The following is a 19,377-nucleotide window of genomic DNA, read 5'->3' as shown; positions in this document are numbered from 1 at the left end:
ACCAGCATCCCTACTGAACTTCAAGGAGACATGCAGAGGGACGGACACTCATAACTCAAAAAGGTGTTACTGCCAAGACAATATGGCGACCACGCTTCAACCAAAATGTAGCTGTAGGGCACAGTTCTCAGCACATTTCTGACATTTGGTTTCTGAATGACATTTGTGACTGAACGCATCACTCACACTTGGGTCTGATATGTGGGGCCAGATTTAATCCTCACTTGGAATATAAAGTGAACCTGAGGCTCACTGTCAGCGGTACACAATTTAAAACACAGCAGGAGTGAGAAGAGTGTGTGCGTGTGAGAGAGAGAAAGGGACTGAGAAGAAAAGGAGTGACAGGATGAAAGGAGAGACTATTTGGCTGAGAGAACTGAGAAAGGATCTTCCTCTCCAATAAAAACAAATTAAGTTTGAAATTAAAAAATGAATGGCTTAAAAGGACAACAGTACAATGTGAAATATTCAAAAGGATAGCATTCTTTGAAGCATTTAGTAAGTAGTTCATATACATATCGACAGGTTTCTAATACAGCATGTTTTCAATATCATACTTGTTTTCTTTCAGTTCAACACATTTTTTTTACAAGTACAATAATAAAAAATGATAGACAACACCACGTAGGACTCACTTGTTAAGTTTATGGCAACGCTTCTTTTGAATGCATTTAGCATCTCTTGATCCATATCTTAAGTGTCATTGAGAAATGAACCTGTGAACCTGTGAACTCCTCGTTCCACAGTAAAGGTGGGGACTCCCAGTCCCAGTCATTCCAAAAACCCTCTAGATTCCAAAAGGTTTTGGTAATGCTCGTTAGAATTTTGTCAGGCAAATGTGACTTTCTTTTCACATAAAACCCCACCCATATAATGAACAAGGTCCACCACAACGTCAACACTTGGTTTACCTGTCAAGTGACGTCTTCTCCCAATCAACATGGTCAAAGATGGCAGGCAGGCATGCATTAGTCTCCTTCTGTCATGGTTCAATTGTTCTCTTAGCACATTATGAATATTTTGTTTGAAAAATAAGATCATGTCCATTCGATTTTCATGACTACTATCTGTACCGTAAAAACCCCAAGGATGAAAAATAAGAACACTTTTCAAAGGACCAAAAATGGACACTCAAATCCACATTTTCACACACATTCATTCTTATACATACGCACTTTGAAAGGCAACAAATGTCCATTCTCCAAGGCAATAATGTCTTTGTGGCAACTCGGCCTTGACATTCCAAATGATGTCATTCTGGCACCTCCCTCTCCAGGAATGATAAAATATCCCATGTTTGATAAATGTTAACAAAATATAAATGGCGATAAATCTATTTCAGTAAATACTGATGCAGATACAAAATAATAGTGATAACTAAAATAATGATTATGAAGATTATGATAAAATACTACATGAAGTAGATACATTGCCTCTCCTTCCCTTCCAACTATAATGTCAACTTTTCAACCCAACGCTCTCTTACAGTTCTCTGGGTGGGTTGTCCTCAATACTCTGATTCATAACATTTGGACAAAAAAAAACATGATAGATAAAATGACTAGAGCCATGATGGAAAGAAGAGTGAGAGTATTTCCAGAAATGCAAAGTTTGCCTAGAGAGGCTGTTTGTTTCTTTTAAGAGGAGGTTCCTTTCTGTTCCGTTACAGTGTCTCGTTCTGTCCCACCTTGGTCTTCCTTTTTAAGTCTTCCTCAGCGTTGCTTTGATCTGGTTTTATTTTTAAAGTAAGGAGTTTTTCTTTTTCTTAAATGTTTTAAACTTCATTCCTGTTCAGAAATGTTATAATCCTCTTTTTTCTCCGTCATCATAGTCCACCCGTCAAAAGATGCACGTCCCATCCTGTTTAGGGCTGTTTGCTTCACTGACAATCCTCATCGTCCAAGCATACCTAGGAAAGGATACAAAAAGCAAGTGTGTATTGACACCAGGGATTACACAACCCTGTGTGTGGTGGAAACAGTGGGCGTCTCCAAATATATGATGAGCAGAATACTTTTAAAAAAATGTTGTGTTACCTTGAAGCTTATGATATAAACAAAAATAATAAGCAGCCCTGGGCTAATAAATATTGAGCTTCATTTTTGACAGACACTTTTTTTGGTTTAACAATTTGCTAATTTGAGGATAATTTGGGGGGATATGAACACAAACAAATAGAACAGGGTGCTCAGTCTCATACCAAACAAATAGAACAGGGTGCTCAGTCTCACACCAAACAAATAGAACAGGGTGCTCAGTCTCACACCAAACAAATAGAACAGGGTGCTCAGTCTCACACCAAACAAATAGAACAGGGTGCTCAGTCTCATACCAAACAAATAGAACAGGGTGCTCAGTCTCATACCAAACAAATAGAACAGGGTGCTCAGACTCACACCAAACAAATAGAACAGGGTGCTCAGTCTCATACCAAACAAATAGAACAGGGTGCTCAGTCTCATACCAAACAAATAGAACAGGATGCTCAGTCTCATACCAAACAGATAGAACAGGGTTCTCAGTCTCATACCAAACAAATAGAACAGGGTGCTCAGTCTCATACCAAACAAATAGAACAGGGTGCTCAGTCTCATACCAAACAAATAGAACAGGGTGCTCAGTCTCATACCAAACAAATAGAACAGGGTGCTCAGTCTCATACCAAACAAATAGAACAGGGTGCTCAGTCTCATACCAAACAAATAGAACAGGATGCTCAGTCTCATACCAAACAGATAGAACAGGGTTCTCAGTCTCATACCAAACAAATAGAACAGGGTGCTCAGTCTCATACCAAACAAATAGAACAGGGTGCTCAGTCTCATACCAAACAAATAGAACAGGGTGCTCAGTCTCATACCAAACAAATAGAACAGGGTGCTCAGTCTCATACCAAACAAATAGAACAGGGTGCTCAGTCTCATACCAAACAAATAGAACAGGGTGCTCAGTCTCATACCAAACAAATAGAACAGGGTGCTCAGTCTCACACCAAACAAATAGAACAGGGTGCTCAGTCTCACACCAAACAAATAGAACAGGGTGCTCAGTCTCACACCAAACAAATAGAACAGGGTGCTCAGTCTCATACCAAACAAATAGAACAGGGTGCTCAGTCTCATACCAAACAAATAGAACAGGGTGCTCAGTCTCATACCAAACAAATAGAACAGGGTGCTCAGTCTCATACCAAACAAATAGAACAGGGTGCTCAGTCTCATACCAAACAAATAGAACAGGGTGCTCAGTCTCATACCAAACAAATAGAACAGGATGCTCAGTCTCACACCAAACAAATAGAACAGGGTGCTCAGTCTCATACCAAACAAATAGAACAGGGTGCTCAGTCTCATACCAAACAAATAGAACAGGGTGCTCAGTCTCATACCAAACAAATAGAACAGGGTGCTCAGTCTCATACCAAACAAATAGAACAGGGTGCTCAGTCTCATACCAAACAAATAGAACAGGATGCTCAGTCTCACACCAAACAAATAGAACAGGGTGCTCAGTCTCATACCAAACAAATAGAACAGGGTGCTAAGTCTCATACCAAACAAATAGAACAGGGTGCTAAGTCTCATACCAAACAAATAGAACAGGGTGCTCAGTCTCATACCAAACAAATAGAACAGGGTGCTCAGTCTCATACCAAACAAATAGAACAGGGTGCTCAGTCTCATACCAAATAAATAGAACAGGGTGCTCAGTCTCATACCAAACAAATAGAACAGGGTGCTCAGTCTCATACCAAACAAATAGAACAGGGTGCTCAGTCTCACACCAAACACATAGAACAGGGTGCTCAGTCTCATACCAAACAAATAGAACAGGGTGCTCAGTCTCATACCAAACAAATAGAACAGGGTGCTCAGTCTCATACCAAACAAATAGAACAGGGTGCTCAGTCTCATACCAAACAAATAGAACAGGGTGCTCAGTCTCACACCAAACAAATAGAACAGGGTGCTCAGTCTCACACCAAACAAATAGAACAGGGTGCTCAGTCTCATACCAAACAAATAGAACAGGGTGCTCAGTCTCACACCAAACACATAGAACAGGGTGCTCAGTCTCATACCAAACAAATAGAACAGGGTGCTCAGTCTCATACCAAACAAATAGAACAGGGTGCTCAGTCTCATACCAAATAAATAGAACAGGGTGCTCAGTCTCATACCAAACAAATAGAACAGGGTGCTCAGTCTCATACCAAACAAATAGAACAGGGTGCTCAGTCTCATACCAAACAAATAGAACAGGGTGCTCAGTCTCATACCAAACAAATAGAACAGGGTGCTCAGTCTCACACCAAACACATAGAACAGGGTGCTCAAACACATAGAACAGGGTGCTCAGTCTCATACCAAACAAATAGAACAGGGTGCTCAGTCTCATACCAAACAAATAGAACAGGGTGCTCAGTCTCATACCAAATAAATAGAACAGGGTGCTCAGTCTCATACCAAACAAATAGAACAGGGTGCTCAGTCTCATACCAAACAAATAGAACAGGGTGCTCAGTCTCATACCAAACAAATAGAACAGGGTGCTCAGTCTCATACCAAACAAATAGAACAGGGTGCTCAGTCTCATACCAAACAAATAGAACAGGGTGCTCAGTCTCATACCAAACAAATAGAACAGGGTGCTCAGTCTCACACCAAACAAATAGAACAGGGTGCTCAGTCTCACACCAAACAAATAGAACAGGGTGCTCAGTCTCATACCAAACAAATAGAACAGGGTGCTCAGTCTCACACCAAACAAATAGAACAGGGTGCTCAGTCTCATACCAAACAAATAGAACAGGGTTCTCAGTCTCATACCAAACAAATAGAACAGGGTGCTCAGTCTCACACCAAACAAATAGAACAGGGTGCTCAGTCTCATACCAAACAAATAGAACAGGGTGCTCAGTCTCATACCAAACAAATAGAACAGGGTTCTCAGTCTCATACCAAACAAATAGAACAGGGTTCTCAGTCTCATACCAAACAAATAGAACAGGGTTCTCAGTCTCACACCAAACAAATATTCATCTTTTCAAATCCTTTAGAGCGTTGTAACATTCATTTCGGTGCCCTCTCGCACGGGCACACCACTGCCTTTTAAAAACTTACCGATCCTATACTCCTGTGTCTCCTCCTCCTCAGTGTCTCTCTCAGCCTCTCTCAGACTGCTCAAGGTACACAGATTTAGCTGGCTGGCTGCTCTGGGGAAACTGCAGAATATAAGAGGGGGTGGGGGAGGTGCAAAGGAGAGAAGGTAATTCAAGTGGTAATTTGTTTCTTAACTATAGTTGCAGAATTGAGTTTCTTAATAACTATAGTGGCATAATTTAGTTTCTTAATAACTATAGTGGCAGAATTTAGTTTCTTAATAACTATAGTGGCAGAATTGAGTTTCTTAATAACTATAGTGGCATAATTGAGTTTCTTAATAACTATAGTGGCAGAATTTAGTTTCTTAATAACTATAGTGGCAGAATTGAGTTTCTTAATAACTATAGTGGCATAATTGAGTTTCTTAATAACTATAGTGGCACATGAGATAAAGGACTTTAAAATATATTAACACAATGAAGAGTCACAAATATTTGGTTTCCTTAAGAATTATATAATAACCAACCTCTCATTTTTTACCTTGTGCTTCGGACATCGTAGTGAAAAGTTATCTTCATTCAGAGAGCAGTCTGAGGAGAGGTGAAGGAAAAGTGATACAAATGACATAACCATCAACTCAGAAAATTATAACACTCAAAATAATTGGGTACTATTGTTATAGTTACTGTAGACAGCGGGAGGTAAGGTTTAGGGCACAGCATATGAGTAATGAGATTTAACATTCGGTATTAAGGAAATGTTTTGCTGCTCTTACCTGCATCCATGGCACACGGGTAGTGATATCTCAGTGTGCAGCCTTTGCTGTAACAGCCGAGGGTTGAGCCAACCATTTCACAATATGAGCAGACCTGAAGACAGACAGGCATAACATAGAGAATAACAGAAGACAGTGAAAAAAACAATTAAACGTATAACTGTGGACGTCTGAGAACTGCTTTAGGTATATTGAGCTGAAAATAATATCTATATATAGTAACTAATATCATTACATTGTAAACTGTATAGACGTCAACAACAAAAAGATTACTCACTGTGTCTCTGGCACCATCTAGTGCCTCCTGTAGGCCATACAGTCTCCCATTGACCAGGTAAACCCCACTGGTCCAGACCATGCATGCCTCATGCACCCACAGCTCCTCTGGGTCCATAGGCATCTGAGGAAGTTGGGCCAGCTGTGCCAAAGGCCCAAGGGAGTCTAAGGTTGGGGGAGGAGGCTGGAATGGCAATGAGGCTTTGCTGTTGGATGGCACCATTCTTGGGGAATTCTCACTGGATTTCTGTCTCCTTTTAAATCTCGGGTGCGACGTCAGCTTTCTGTGTTGTGGCCTTTGTTGAGTGTCTTCTGTCTGCTGTTGCTGGCATGGTTGGTTTTGCTGACTGTAAGTGGGCTCATTCTGAAGTTCAGGTTGTTTCCTTAGCTCAGTAACTGGCTTTAACTCTGGAGGCATGTCCCAATTAAGAACTGTTGTCTTGTTGGTAGTGCTTTTAGCAAGTTTGCTGGCCAGATAAAGCATCTCCCCTCCACCTGCTGGAGAGGCAGTGCCAACAGCAGTGGCAGGGGAAGTTGTACTTGTCTCTTGACTGAACATGCAATCACTATAAGTTGAGGACTTGATAATTGGCACATCTTGCAGTTCAGGGCCCTGTGTGGTCAACACATTTGAAATGGTGTCTAGATTTTGCACATTTCTACTCATCCCAGTAGTTACAAGACTCTGTCGAATCTGGGGTTGATTCTTGGGAAGCCTCGTAGCATATTCAGGAGGGTAGTAAGGTCCATAGAGATCCCCAAGGTTTTTGTAATTGGCCCATTTCTGGCACAGGCAGCAGAGAAGACGGCCAGAATGAATGGATTCAGTAATCACAGGGCCTGGTAGAAGGTACTCAGATGAAGGTAGAACCTTTCCTGCCTGGAGGGCAGAGTCTACATCCTCCAGTTCCCTCTTCTCTTTGACCCTCTCAATGTCTCCGTCTCTCCTAGGCAGTTGAGACAAAAGAGCTGAGGTCAGAAGAGCTTCAATACCACTACTGCTTGCTTTCCCTCCAACCGCTCCACCCTCTCCCTTCATCTTTTCCTCTTCACCATTCACAATTGTGCACACGGCTCCCATCTCAGCTACTTTCCTCTCCACATGTATGTATGGAGCAAAGGCACACTTGCTATTATCAGGAAAAACTCTGCTGTTTTCAAAATGTTCCCCTGCTCTTGTAGCCGCTTCCAGGTCATCTTTGGCCGCCACTGCTGCTACTCCTCTTCTCCTCCTCCTCCTCTGCCTGCCTCTTGATCCCACTACCTCACTCTCATCTTTCACCCCCCCTTGTTTCTGGCAGACTGATATCACCTCCGGCTCTGGCTGAGTGTCCTCACTTTCAGCATCCACTTTTACTGCTTGGGTCAAGACTGGTGGAATCTCAGGAGGTGTCATTTTCTGATCAGTTGGAGGAGTGACTGATGGGGCAGAGGCTGTAGTGCTAGGGCTTGGGGCTACCTGTGGACTAACAGTTGCAGGAGATTCAATGGGTGGGCCAGACAGAGCACTTGGGCTCGCATTCTGTGCCTGGGCCTGGGTGGCTTGAGGACGTTTTTGCTTATTCACACTTCCAACAGGCCTTCCCTTCTTCTTGCCTGATGGGAAATAGCCTTTGGGTACAGAATTGTCTGATTGTTTGGAATCTTGTGGTGACCCTGTCATTGCCAAAGATGACCTTGGAGAAGTTTGATGTGGCTGTCTTAGTAAGTGCCCTTGAGCCTGACTGTGGTGTGGTGGGGTTGTTCCATAATAGTCACTGCTACTGTAATCATCAAATCCAATCCCAGTTTCTTCAAGTTTTTGTCTCAGAAGGTTAGCAGCAGATTGTTCACCTCTTCGAGTCTCAAGTTGCTGGTAAGTATTAGTGAAATGTTGAATATCAGACAAGGCAGATGAAGAAGGTGGGGGGGAGCCCTGTACTGGACAAGGTAGTGGTGGAGGTGGGGGTAAGGGCCCTAACAAGGTGAAGTCAGCAGGTATCTCTTTATCTCTATCACCAGTACTAGATGCTGCAGTCCCTAAGCCAAAGTCAAAGTCTGGCTGCAAAGGTCTTGTAACAGTTCCTGTGGTGCCACGTTTAAGAACTTGTGATGTCTGGTGAGGATCACAGGGGTATGCGGTGGGAGGTAACGGTCCAGTCTCATCAACCCCTCTGTAGGGCATAATGTCACTTAATGAGAGACTTTCATCGAGATAAGGTAAACATTCCTCTTCGTCCTGTGTGTCAGTAAACTGTGACATTTCAGTGTGAGAAAATCCAGCAAAATCATTTGAGTCAACATCGGTATGGCCGCTGTTAGTAGATTTCTTCACATTTGGTGTAATTTTCTGAACAATAGCCTCCAGTTTCAAACCTCTCCCTTTTCTTGGAGGCAGACTCTTCTTACCCTGAACAGGTGAGGAGGATTGTGAATAAGTGCTTTGTCCAGGTGTGAGACAAGGAGTATTAGGCGAACCAAGTGTAGTTATATCTGAACTGGATGAGTCATCGTCATTTTGGAGGCTGGATTCAGAGTATGTCAAAGGTGAGTGATATGAACTAGGGGCACTCCTTTGCTGTGATACATCCTGATGCTGCCTCTTGGCTGGGATAGGGGAAATGAAAGAACGAACTCTCCTCCTCAACATTAATGGATTAGTGTCCCCAGAACCCCCAGTTTTATTTGGTCGATGGCTCTGTGGCATCACGGAATTGACATTCCCACCAATACTGGGACCAACTGTTTTCATGGAATTAGGTGTTGGATGGAGTGATTTAAAGATTTCTTCTGTAACCACTCGGGAGACAGGTGATTCAAGAATGTTAGAGACTGGTGGAGCTGTTGGGACCAATTGGGGGGCAACAGACCCAAGAGGAGCAGCAGGAGGTGGCTGTTGACTTCTCTGGTAAGGATCCCCCTCCAACATCCCCATACTCTCTCTACCAGAGTGTGTTGACTCCCACATTTTCATGTCATAGTAAGTGTTCTGATGAGGAACTTGCTGTTTAGCAAACGGTTGGCGATTGTGCAAAATGTCAGTTGGAGACTGCATTCTTTGTCTCTGCTCTGAATGACTGAGTTTATGTCTACCTGGAGAAGTACTGGACTGCATCATATCCTTGGTGGGTCTATTAATGGTAGCTGCCCAATCAAGCCTGTCATCCAAGTCATGAGCATGGAGGTGAGTATACATTTGTAATTTGTTTGCGGATTGTGGGTTTTGTAAATGAACTTGGGGTGAGTGGTAGGGATTGTGAAAATGGGGGTTACGTGGCATCATATTGCCCTCTCTTGCATCACCAAACCTGGAACCAGGAAAGCCACTGGCATGCCCTGCAGATAAATCTACACCATGCGGGTATGACTGATGTCTTGATGGTGGAGACAGAGGGTTGGTGGTAGAGGGATAGTGAGAGGTTTGCTGCAGATGTTGAGAGGGCATGGTGGTGGTCAAATCAATCTTACCTCTTCTAAGAGGCTCTGCATTCATAACCACAGATGGGTGTAAAGCCTTTTTATGATGCTCAACATCAGTTTCCTTGGTTGTAAGACCACTATGATGGACAGCCTCTGCAGTCTCCTTTGATGCTACCTTCACTCCAACCTCTTTTTTATCTCCCATCTCCTTACTGTTCCCTAGATCATTTGTTGATGGCAGTTGGATCACAGAGGCACCAATTGGACTTTTTTCCCGCTCTCTTTCACGTTCCCCATCCCTTTCTGGTGTACTGCGGCGATTGGGACAAACATCACATATGACAGAGCGGCGCTCTTTAGATGGAGGTAAAAGGGAGGACGTCAACATTTGAGACTCAATTTGACCTATGGTTCCAACACTGCCCGCTAGCGGCTCTGTTTTCTGCAATAGGAGTTCCTGTACAGCTGATGATGAGCTGGGCAGACCTGAAGGGGGTTTCCTGTGAGGTAACGAGTAGTCGGCTAAATTGATGTGTTTTGGTGGAGGTCCAGACAAAAACTCTGTAGACTGTGGCATATGGGTTGGGTGACGCTGCGGTGTTGCCATTTTATTTTTCTCTGAAGAAGCACTGTGAGATCCCTTAGTATCTACTCCTTCAGACTTCAAGGAGGATTGAGTTGATTCTGGTACAAAATCAGATCCAGGCCCCTGGCGGTGATTTAGTTGAAGAGGCTTTCCAGGGCTGGTCATTCGGGAGGGGTGGGAAGTGACCTCTCCAACTCCAGTTTGGGTTCTCATACTTTCAGCCATGCCATAAGGATGCCTGGTTTGGTACTGTTGCCGAGTCATATTTTGAGCCTGGAGATGGGCAGTTAGTGCCTGTTCAGATCGCCCATAGCGCCGGTCTAAGTGATAACCCTGTAGAACCTCCTGCAAGAGGCTTGGAAATTGATGCTGCAGTTGAGAATTATCATCATGTCCTCTTGCTCCTGATCCTTCTCTTCTCCTCACTGATCCCTCAACTGTAGTCCCCGCGACATCCTTGGTGTGTTCAGGGGCATAACTGGGCTTTGGCTGATGGAAGCCTTGATACCTTGAATTTGATCCTGTTACACTCCCTGGACTAGGTCTCCCTCGGTTCTTCAAACCCATGGCAGCACCATGTGGTGACTCTTGGTAACCATATTTTTGAGGACCTGAGGGGGGATGATTTTGAGGGACAGACCGTCCGAAGTTAGATTTCTGGGGAACTTCATGATGAGAGGAATATACACTCAAATCCATTCCTTCCTCCCCGTTATGACGACTAGACTCTCTAAAGAAGCTGTCTGAATGTTTCTCCTCTATGCAGTTGTCTTGTGCACATGTAGCTTTTTCTGGATGATTTACCTCACAACGAGTTGACACAATAACACCCACTCCACCAGCATTGGGCTGTTCCTCAATATTTTGATATTGATTGGAGTTGTCCAAATCTCGTGTCTTACATCGTTTTCCGTCCTTCTCATCCCCCTTTTTGTTACGGAAGGAAGATCGATCCAATTTATTTTCTTTGTTCTGCCTATCTTGTCGCATGTGTCCCTCTCGGGTCTGCTCTCTCGGGTCTGCACCATGGGTGCCTTTTTCAATCATCCCTCCACTTTCATCTTTAATTCCTTCATATTTAATTTCCCTTGTTTTCCTAAGCCCATTTTTAGTATTCACATCAGTGGCACCAGGCTCAGAAACACAGTTAGCGTGGAACTGAGGAGCAGGAGAGGGAATGGGGCATGATGGAGTAGAGGAAACAGGAGGGCGAGAATGTACGCTTGGACCAGGCTCAGCAGATTGAGGAGCAGAGGAGGGAGATGACAATGAAGGTGTCCGGGTTTCAGTTGTCTTTCTTTCAGAAACATCTGATGGATTCAGAGATTGTTTTGTAGAAGATTCCGTGAACATCCTCTTCCCTTGTGAAACCTGATCACTCTTTCCAGTATGGGATTGGTTTTTACTAGAACCCATGGACATTTGACTCTGAGATGGAGGAGGATAGTAGCCAGTTGGTTCTGATCCACTGCTTGTGCCACTCATCTGCCGCATTCTAGATTTCCCCCCCTCAGAAATCTGCTCATCTCGTTCCTCTTTGGCCCTTGATGATACTCTTTCGGACACCAATAAGGAATCTTCATCACCTCCAGCCTCCGAGCTAGCACCTTCACCACCACCTATCCCTCTGCTTGAGGCAGCACTGACACTTCGACTCCTTGGTTGAGTAGAGGGAATGGCTTGTAATGCCTGCAGCATTTGACTTTGTCCATCTTTCCCCCTTCTATGTGACATTAATGTGTCAGTGAGAAGCATATGTTGCACTGTATTGGGTAAATTCGCTACCTGTGATGTCAACGCATTTAGACTGTTCAAGCCAGGATCTTGCATGAGTTTGTCAAGAGGAGAAGATGAATAGACAGACGAGGATGACCCTTCTTCATGTGATCCTTTTCCTGTACCTGCAGCCATTCTGCTTCGGTTTGAGACTAAGTGACCACCTCCAGCGCTTGTATTCAGACCAGTAGCTTTGTTACTGCCACAACTACTGATGCTGCTGTTGGAGTTGGGTGTGGGACTCAACTGAGGCAAAGTCTGCAATAACCGACCACGGCAACTACGAGGATTTGGGGGAGGAGGATGTGATGGAACATGTGGGGGACATAAAGGGTTTCCATGACCTTCTGAGACACCCATCAACGGGGAAGGTGAGGAGCTACAACTGGGAGACTGCACTGCAGAAGCAGCTGGAGAGGGGTTAGATATAGGGCTGAAGTTTTGGTTAATCTGGCCCTGTTGGGGTTGAGAGTGCATTGGCGATTTGGAGATTTCTTGACACGGTTGTTGAGGCATTCCGGGATTGGTGGATTGGTGATGTTTAGAGTATACAGAACCTGGTGGAGGGGCATGATGCTGCATTTTGAGAGAGTTGTCGTAACCTACTCCTAAATTGTGCTGAGAATTGCGGTCCTGGAGGGTGGCTTGTTTGTGGAGTGGATGAGTTTGTGGGGAGTATGAGGGGTAACTTGAAGAGTGGTAACTCTGTGTAACATTCTCCAGTGATCCAACATTGTTTGTTGTAGCTGAACTTGAAATTGAGTTTGAATTAGAGTTCATATTTGGAGAGTTGTTGACTTTAGGTTCAAATCCACCACCACTGCTGGCCCCATCATGATATCTCTGTGGTGGGGAGCTGTACATTCCTGATGACCCTGTGGATGCACTACCCTGTGGGGAGTAGTGTGAGAACTGTGGAGGCATTCTGTGTCCAGAGATGGGATAAGTCCTATGCTGCTGTCCATGTTGCAGAGCTTGATGGGCGGGGTAATTCTGTCCATGTTGGCGGTGCTGCATCTGAGGCCCTGATGCTGGCTGCATTGCAGGGTTCTGACCCATTTTGTACTGATGGGAGGGGGAAAATGCTCCAGCACCACTGCTGCTACCACCTGGGCCGGCCGTCGAACCATAGTCCAAAGGATAGGGAGACATCATCCCGGAGGAGCTCGTTCCAGCTTGTCTGTACTGCTGAGGTATATGTCCATCCATATTTGAGTACCCAAAACCTGCCCCATATGCCATACCTCCTCTTCTATGTCTGTCCTTTCCACCCATTGCAAAATAATAATCCATTGTTTCCTTTTGGTAAGGGTTGCTACTACTGCCACTGTGAATATTACCGTGTGATGATTCCCCAGCTCTGTTTCTTGCATCATAAGCAAGCATATGGCCAGCCTGACTAGGGTGGTGGTGCCCTCGATGGAGTAGGTGTCGACTGTGACTTTGAGGGTTTGGAGGGGTTTGCTGTTGCATCCCAGTGTAGTCGTCTGTCATCCTTGGGGATATCTGGGGATCTGTTGATGGTGGTTGGTAAGAGGGGCCACCTCCACCCCTACTAGTAAATCCAGGAGGAAGAGCTGGAGGTGCTGGACTGTTGGGGAAATTCTGCATGTTTTGATGAATTTTTACAAATTGTTTGAGGGAATGTTTTTTGTTCTGTAATGGCAGTTACTGTGTCAGTTGACTTCGTAGGCTTGCAGTTAAAGGATGGTGGTGAGTCCAACAAAGTCCAGCAGAGTTGAAGCAAGTGACTTTATCACAAATGTTTTATCACACTTGTAGCAGCAATCGAAGATGAAGCAAATACTGAGGCTTGAGCAGAAAATGACCAGTAATTTTCAATTAGATTCAACTAAAGAACTTCTGAAATCTGCTGATAATGTAAAGTAACTCCATTATAGGTGTAATAGTTGTAATTTGAACTCAACTCTCCAACTAAAGATCCGTTTTTCTGTACTAAATGTAGTAGCGATTTCAAAGTTAAAAGGATATGATACAGATGTTGCAGTTTGGCACTAAATGTGAATATATCAAGTGCAAGAGAGACAACAGCACTTGAAATAATAGGCAATGGCACTTTCCACTGTATAAGAGCACAGGCAAACAGAGTTAAGATAAAATTGCAGTGGGATTCAATGGTGTCCCATGTGCAAAAACTTTTCAAGAGTAACTGAGTCACTGCCTTTTAGACTGCTGGACTGCCATTGCAGAAGTAATTCAGTTCTGGCAGGAGTAGCCTATGTGAAACAATAATTCTTCCCTTGTGTAGGTTTGCATGTATTTGACTAGTACCTGTGTAGAAACATCTTTAGAAATGCTCGCCTGTACTTTCATCCAATAAATGTCTCAAACTAAAAGGGGGGAAAAAAATCCACTGACATTTGTGTGTTCTTGTTGAGATTAATACTTTTTGAAATTCTCATTTTTTTTGTCATTCCCTTAGATTTGTTGACGTATGTAGTTGGATTGTAGAAAAGTCTTTGGTCTCCAGTTTCCCCCAACTTTAGTTCTTCTTCACCAGTGTTTATCTTGGTGCTCTTCTATATCTCCAACATGTTTCTGTCTTACCTTACCTTATTTTATTTTTCTTTCAATCATTATTCAAATTGACCGTCTCCCACACCAATGTCCAAAAGTAAGGTTTCCATTTAATCAGCTTCTTCTTGTTTTTCTTTTGCAGATTCTCTCCAGTATTTCCATCCATGTGAGTCCATCTCTCTTCAGTTGTTTACTGGAGCTCTGTGTAAATCAGAAAGAACAGAAAAAGAAACAAAAATAACTGTGTGTGCCACAACGACCACATAGCCTATACTGTACATAGGATATTACATCCAAAGATTCTGTGTGGGTTTTTGCTGACAAAGTAAGTACAGTGGGTTTGTTGTTAACCATTGCATAACCCCTTACTCTTTCTCACTGTGTTCCTTAACATATACCACATGGTCTATTTTAGTATTGTACTAACTGTAGGTCTTACTGTACAAATAGTCACGTACAGTGGGGAAAAAAAGTATTTAGTCAGCCACCAATTGTGCAAGTTCTCCCACTTAAAAAGATGAGAGGCCTGTAATTTTCATCATAGGTACACTTCAACTATGACAGACAAAATGAGAAAAAAAACATCCAGAAAATCACATTGCAGGATTTTTTATGAATTTATTTGCAAATGATGGTGGAAAATAAGTATTATGCAAGGACAAGTACATTAGTGTCTAGTTTGAGAAACAGACGTCTCACAAGTCCTCAACTGGCAGCTTCATTAAATAGTACCCGCAAAACACAAATCTCAATAGTGAAGAGGCGACTCCGGGATGCTGGCCTTCTAGGCAGAGTTGTAAAGAAAAAGCCGTATCTCAGACTGGCCAATAAAAAGAAAAGATTAAGATGGGCAAAATAGCACAGACACTGGGCAGAGGAACTCTGGTTAGAAGACCCCTTTGTTCAGGGACACATTATTCAATTTCTGTAAGTCACATGTCTGTTGAACTTATTCAGCTTGTGTCTCAGTTGTTGAATCTTGTTATGTTCATACAAATAGTTAAGTTTGCTGAAATTAAACGCATTTGACAGTGAGAGGACGTTTCTTTTTTTGCTGAGTTTATGTACAGTACAAGTCAAAGGTTTGGACATACCTACTCATTAAAGGGTTTTCCTTTATTTTTTCTATTTTCTACATTGTAGAATAACATTGAAGACATCAAAACTATGAAATAACACATATGGAATCATGTAGTAACCAAAAAAGTGTTAAGCAAGTCCAAATATTTTATGAGATTCTTTAAAGTAGCCACCCTTTGCCTTGATGACAGCCTTGCACACACTTGGTATTCTCTCAACCAGCTACATGAGGTAGTCACCTGGAAGGCATTTCAATTAACAGGTGTGCCTTGTTAAAAGTACAATTATGGAATTTCTTTCCTTCTTAATGCGTTTTAGCCAATCAATTGTGTTGTGACAAGGTAGGGGTTGTATACAGAAAACAGCCCTATTTGGTAAAAGTCCATATTATGGCAAGAACAGCTCAAATAAGCAAAGAGAAACGACAATCCATCATTACTTTAAGACATGAAGGTCAGTCAATACGTAACATTTCAAGAACTTTTAAAGTTTCTTCAAGTGCAGTCGCAAAAACAATCTAGCGCTATGATGAAACTGGCTCTCATGAGGACCGGAAGCAAGACCCCTCTGCTGCAGAGGACTAGTTCATTTGAGTTACCAGCCTCAGAAATTGCAGCCCAAATAAATGCTTCACAGAGTTCAAGTAACCATCCCATCTAGCTTGTGCTTAGTGGAACTATAATTTGTTTTCCAACAGGACAATGACCCAACACACCTCCAGACTGTGTAAGGGCTATTTGACCAAGAAGGAGAGTGATGGAGTGCCGCATCAGATGACCTGGCCTCCACAATCACTCAACCTCAACCCAATTGAGATGGTTTGGGATAAGTTGGACCCCAAAGTGAAGGAAAAGCAGCCAACAAGTGCTCAGCATATGTGGGAACTCCTACAACACAGTTGGGAAAGCATTCCAGGTGAAGCTGGTTAAGAGAATGCCAAGAGTATGCAAAGCTGTCATCAAGGCAAAGGTTGGCTACTTTGAAGAATCTAAAATATATTTTGATTTGTTGAACACTTTCTTGGTTACTACATGATTCCATGTGTTATTTCATAGTTTTGATGTCCTCACTATTATTCTACAATGTAGAAAATAGTAAAAAATAAAGAAAAACCATTGAATGAGTAGGTGTCCAAACTTTTGACTGGTACTGTATATGCATTTATATTCCATTCTCTGACATTGCTCCTTCTGATATTTCTGAATTTCTTTATTTGTGTTTTTCTGGATTTTGTGTGCATTTGTATAGATTTTTTTTTTACTGCTAGGCTGGATTTCTCTGCACCTGCAAATATGTTAATATGACCAATAATATTTTACTTGAATGATAATTGTCAGGTTTCAATCCTGACAGTTAAATGATATCGTTACACATTTTGTCAGTTTCGTTATCCATGTCAGTTTACTACTACATCCAGTAGCCTAATAGGTTTGGGGTTGAATACGTTTGGACCAATATTACTCCGTTTTACTGACTGTAATTAAAACGTTGATGGTGGGGACGTGATAATAAATTAATTATGGTATAAAATGTTGTCATTAATTGAATGCTAGCTACAACATGACAGTTTATGAAGAAACAACAGCCAATTCGATTAGAGACAAATGACGCTTTTATTGACACCACAGTGCTGTCACACCAGGTGTTAAACGTAACCACTGGCCTCACGCACTGTAAACAAGTTGTCTGTAGAGTTATAGGCCAGGACAAGTAGGTTGATGAACCACGTCCTCTACTAAACCAATGCCATCCATGGCACATAGCTAGATATTATGATGAAGCTAGCAAAACTGTGGATAGTGAATAACATTGAATAGGACGCTAAATGTTTAATATCAGCTAGCCATTTGAGCACACACTGCATTTTATTTCGTTAGCTACAGACCAAACTATGCGCGAGCAGCTACTAGAATCTAGATAGTAGTTTCATGTTGACGTTAGTTGTAGCTAATATTAGCTAGCTAGCAAGCACGTTTAACGTTAGCTTCATGCATCACAATTAGTGGGTGCTGCTGGACTAGCTAGGCTATAGAACCCCATTTGCGTCATTGCAAATTGTGTTTGAGTTATTTTGCTGCAATTTAGCTACGTTAGCTATCCTGATAAAATAGATTTGTGCACAACGAACACAATTAGCTAGCTAACTAGCAATGCTATCTACCTGGTCTGTCCAATAATCATAATAGGACGAGGAGGCAAGCAGCTTACAAAAAGAGGGTGATTAGGTGCAGATGTTAGAAATACAGCAGTGGTAGGTGGGTAAGCATATATAACGCTGAATAAAGCGGATGCTGCTGAAGACACTATTCCCCCCAACATGTAATTTCCTCTTACTAAACGCAGAGAAAAACAAAACAGAGACACTCTTTCAATGCATACGTTACCTGGGAACGCTTAAGGCCCCACGAAGAGTAAAATGTTGTTTTGTGACACTCCCGCTGCTCTGGCAGGAAACCCCGGTCTTGAGTCGACTGCTCCGCCGCTTTTCCCTCAACCTCTGTCGTCTTGACAACCCCGACCAGCGGCGGTGAGTCGGGGGCCCCGTCACAATCAAATCCCGGGCCTTTCCTCCAATTTTCCCTTTCTTTTGTCCTCACCTCCACAAATTATGAGAGCACAATCGGGGTGCCTGTAGGTCCCGTAACCAGTGAGGTCCATACACCCCCTCCCCTCTTGTTCCCTCTCCTTTCCCTCTTTCACACACTGTTTAGGTGAAGCCACCTACCTAGCTCGAGCTCAAATTAAACGCATTGCCAGTGTCACCGTACTAACTGTACAACTAATAATTATACATCTCAAGTGCCTATTTCCATGATACGTACATCGTATAAAAGCATGCATCTATCCGTAGACCTATTCGTTTTCCTGTTACTGTTTTTTTTTTGCTACTGAAAGACCGCCTTGAAAATGCATATACACTCATATTCCTGCACCCCCTCCCTCCTCTCTTCTCATCTCATCTCTTCACATCACATCCCTCCATCTCCCCTGCTTTCCCAATATTTTCTACTTAATTATTTTTTTATATATATATATATATATACTGAGCGCAAAATATTACTGTTTTGAATCACTGCATTTTGCTATCTTTGCTCTGGGGTTGAGTCTTTCAATCAGTCTCTTTGTTCTTATTTCATCCAAGTGCATGATTACTGAATTCACTACAAAGGAACCCAGAAAGAGACGTGACAGTAGTTGAACGGTGTTAAGAAAATGGGTTTAATAAAGATACAGACAGCATACTGGTTGATGTGGTCTTTAAAATCTCTGATGTTTAGGGATAACGCCTGACATTCAGTAGCTGCAGCCTACCTTAGCTACAGCACACTGACACCCAACACATAACATAGAGCCCTTCTCAACTGACTCCTGACTTATGAAATGTCTAATTAAATTACCCTACTGCAAGGAATACCATGCACTGAAATTAAAGCAATGAAAGCCTAGGCTATCGAATAGCCTAGCTGATTAGATTTATCACATTGTGATTAGGAAACCATGTTATCATGTACAATGACAGAGGTTCTAAACAATATCGTTTCCCTATTTAATTTGTGTTGTCGCTGAGTGCTTATCTCCTCTCAAGCACAGGCAGTGAATGCAGTGCAGACCCACTCACTCTCTCCTAGTCATAATGGCTTGGCCTATGGCCCCCATCCACGCTGCTGCACTTTTAATGTACTGCAGTGTGCACACACTCATTCACCGATCTGTTATTTTCTGTCTCTATTTCTAAACAACACCGTTCAATTATTTTGTTCCCATGCAGATACCCGTCTATTTCTATCATGGTCACCATAGCAACTGCATCACAGAACCCTAACTGTGGAAAATGTGTCTAT

General features: G+C 42.7%; 1 protein-coding gene across 2 annotated transcripts; it reads right to left on the bottom strand.

Moving 5' to 3' along the window:
* Positions 1 to 463: 463 nt before the first annotated feature.
* LOC139364859 (transcription factor 20-like) lies at positions 464 to 18,431 on the bottom strand. Of its 2 annotated transcripts, none has more exons than XM_071102011.1 (6): positions 17,920 to 18,431; positions 6,158 to 14,656; positions 5,881 to 5,974; positions 5,646 to 5,695; positions 5,124 to 5,224; positions 464 to 1,909 (listed from the first exon to the last, which is right to left on the bottom strand). In XM_071102011.1, exons 2-5 carry the CDS (start codon positions 13,526 to 13,528, stop codon positions 5,165 to 5,167), a joined length of 7,575 nt encoding a protein of 2,524 aa, XP_070958112.1. In that variant the 5' UTR covers positions 13,529 to 14,656; positions 17,920 to 18,431; the 3' UTR covers positions 464 to 1,909; positions 5,124 to 5,164. The 2 variants fall into 2 exon arrangements, with proteins under 2 accessions (XP_070958112.1, XP_070958111.1); XM_071102010.1 differs by having other exon boundaries at positions 1,754 to 1,909; positions 5,632 to 5,695; positions 17,920 to 18,410.
* Between the last annotated feature and the right edge of the window lie 946 nt (positions 18,432 to 19,377).

This window comes from Oncorhynchus clarkii, chromosome 13 (genome assembly GCF_045791955.1).
Source record: "Oncorhynchus clarkii lewisi isolate Uvic-CL-2024 chromosome 13, UVic_Ocla_1.0, whole genome shotgun sequence".
NCBI lineage: Eukaryota > Metazoa > Chordata > Actinopteri > Salmoniformes > Salmonidae > Oncorhynchus > Oncorhynchus clarkii.
Note: the sequence above shows the minus strand (reverse complement) of the source record. Positions and strands in the feature narration are given on the sequence as shown.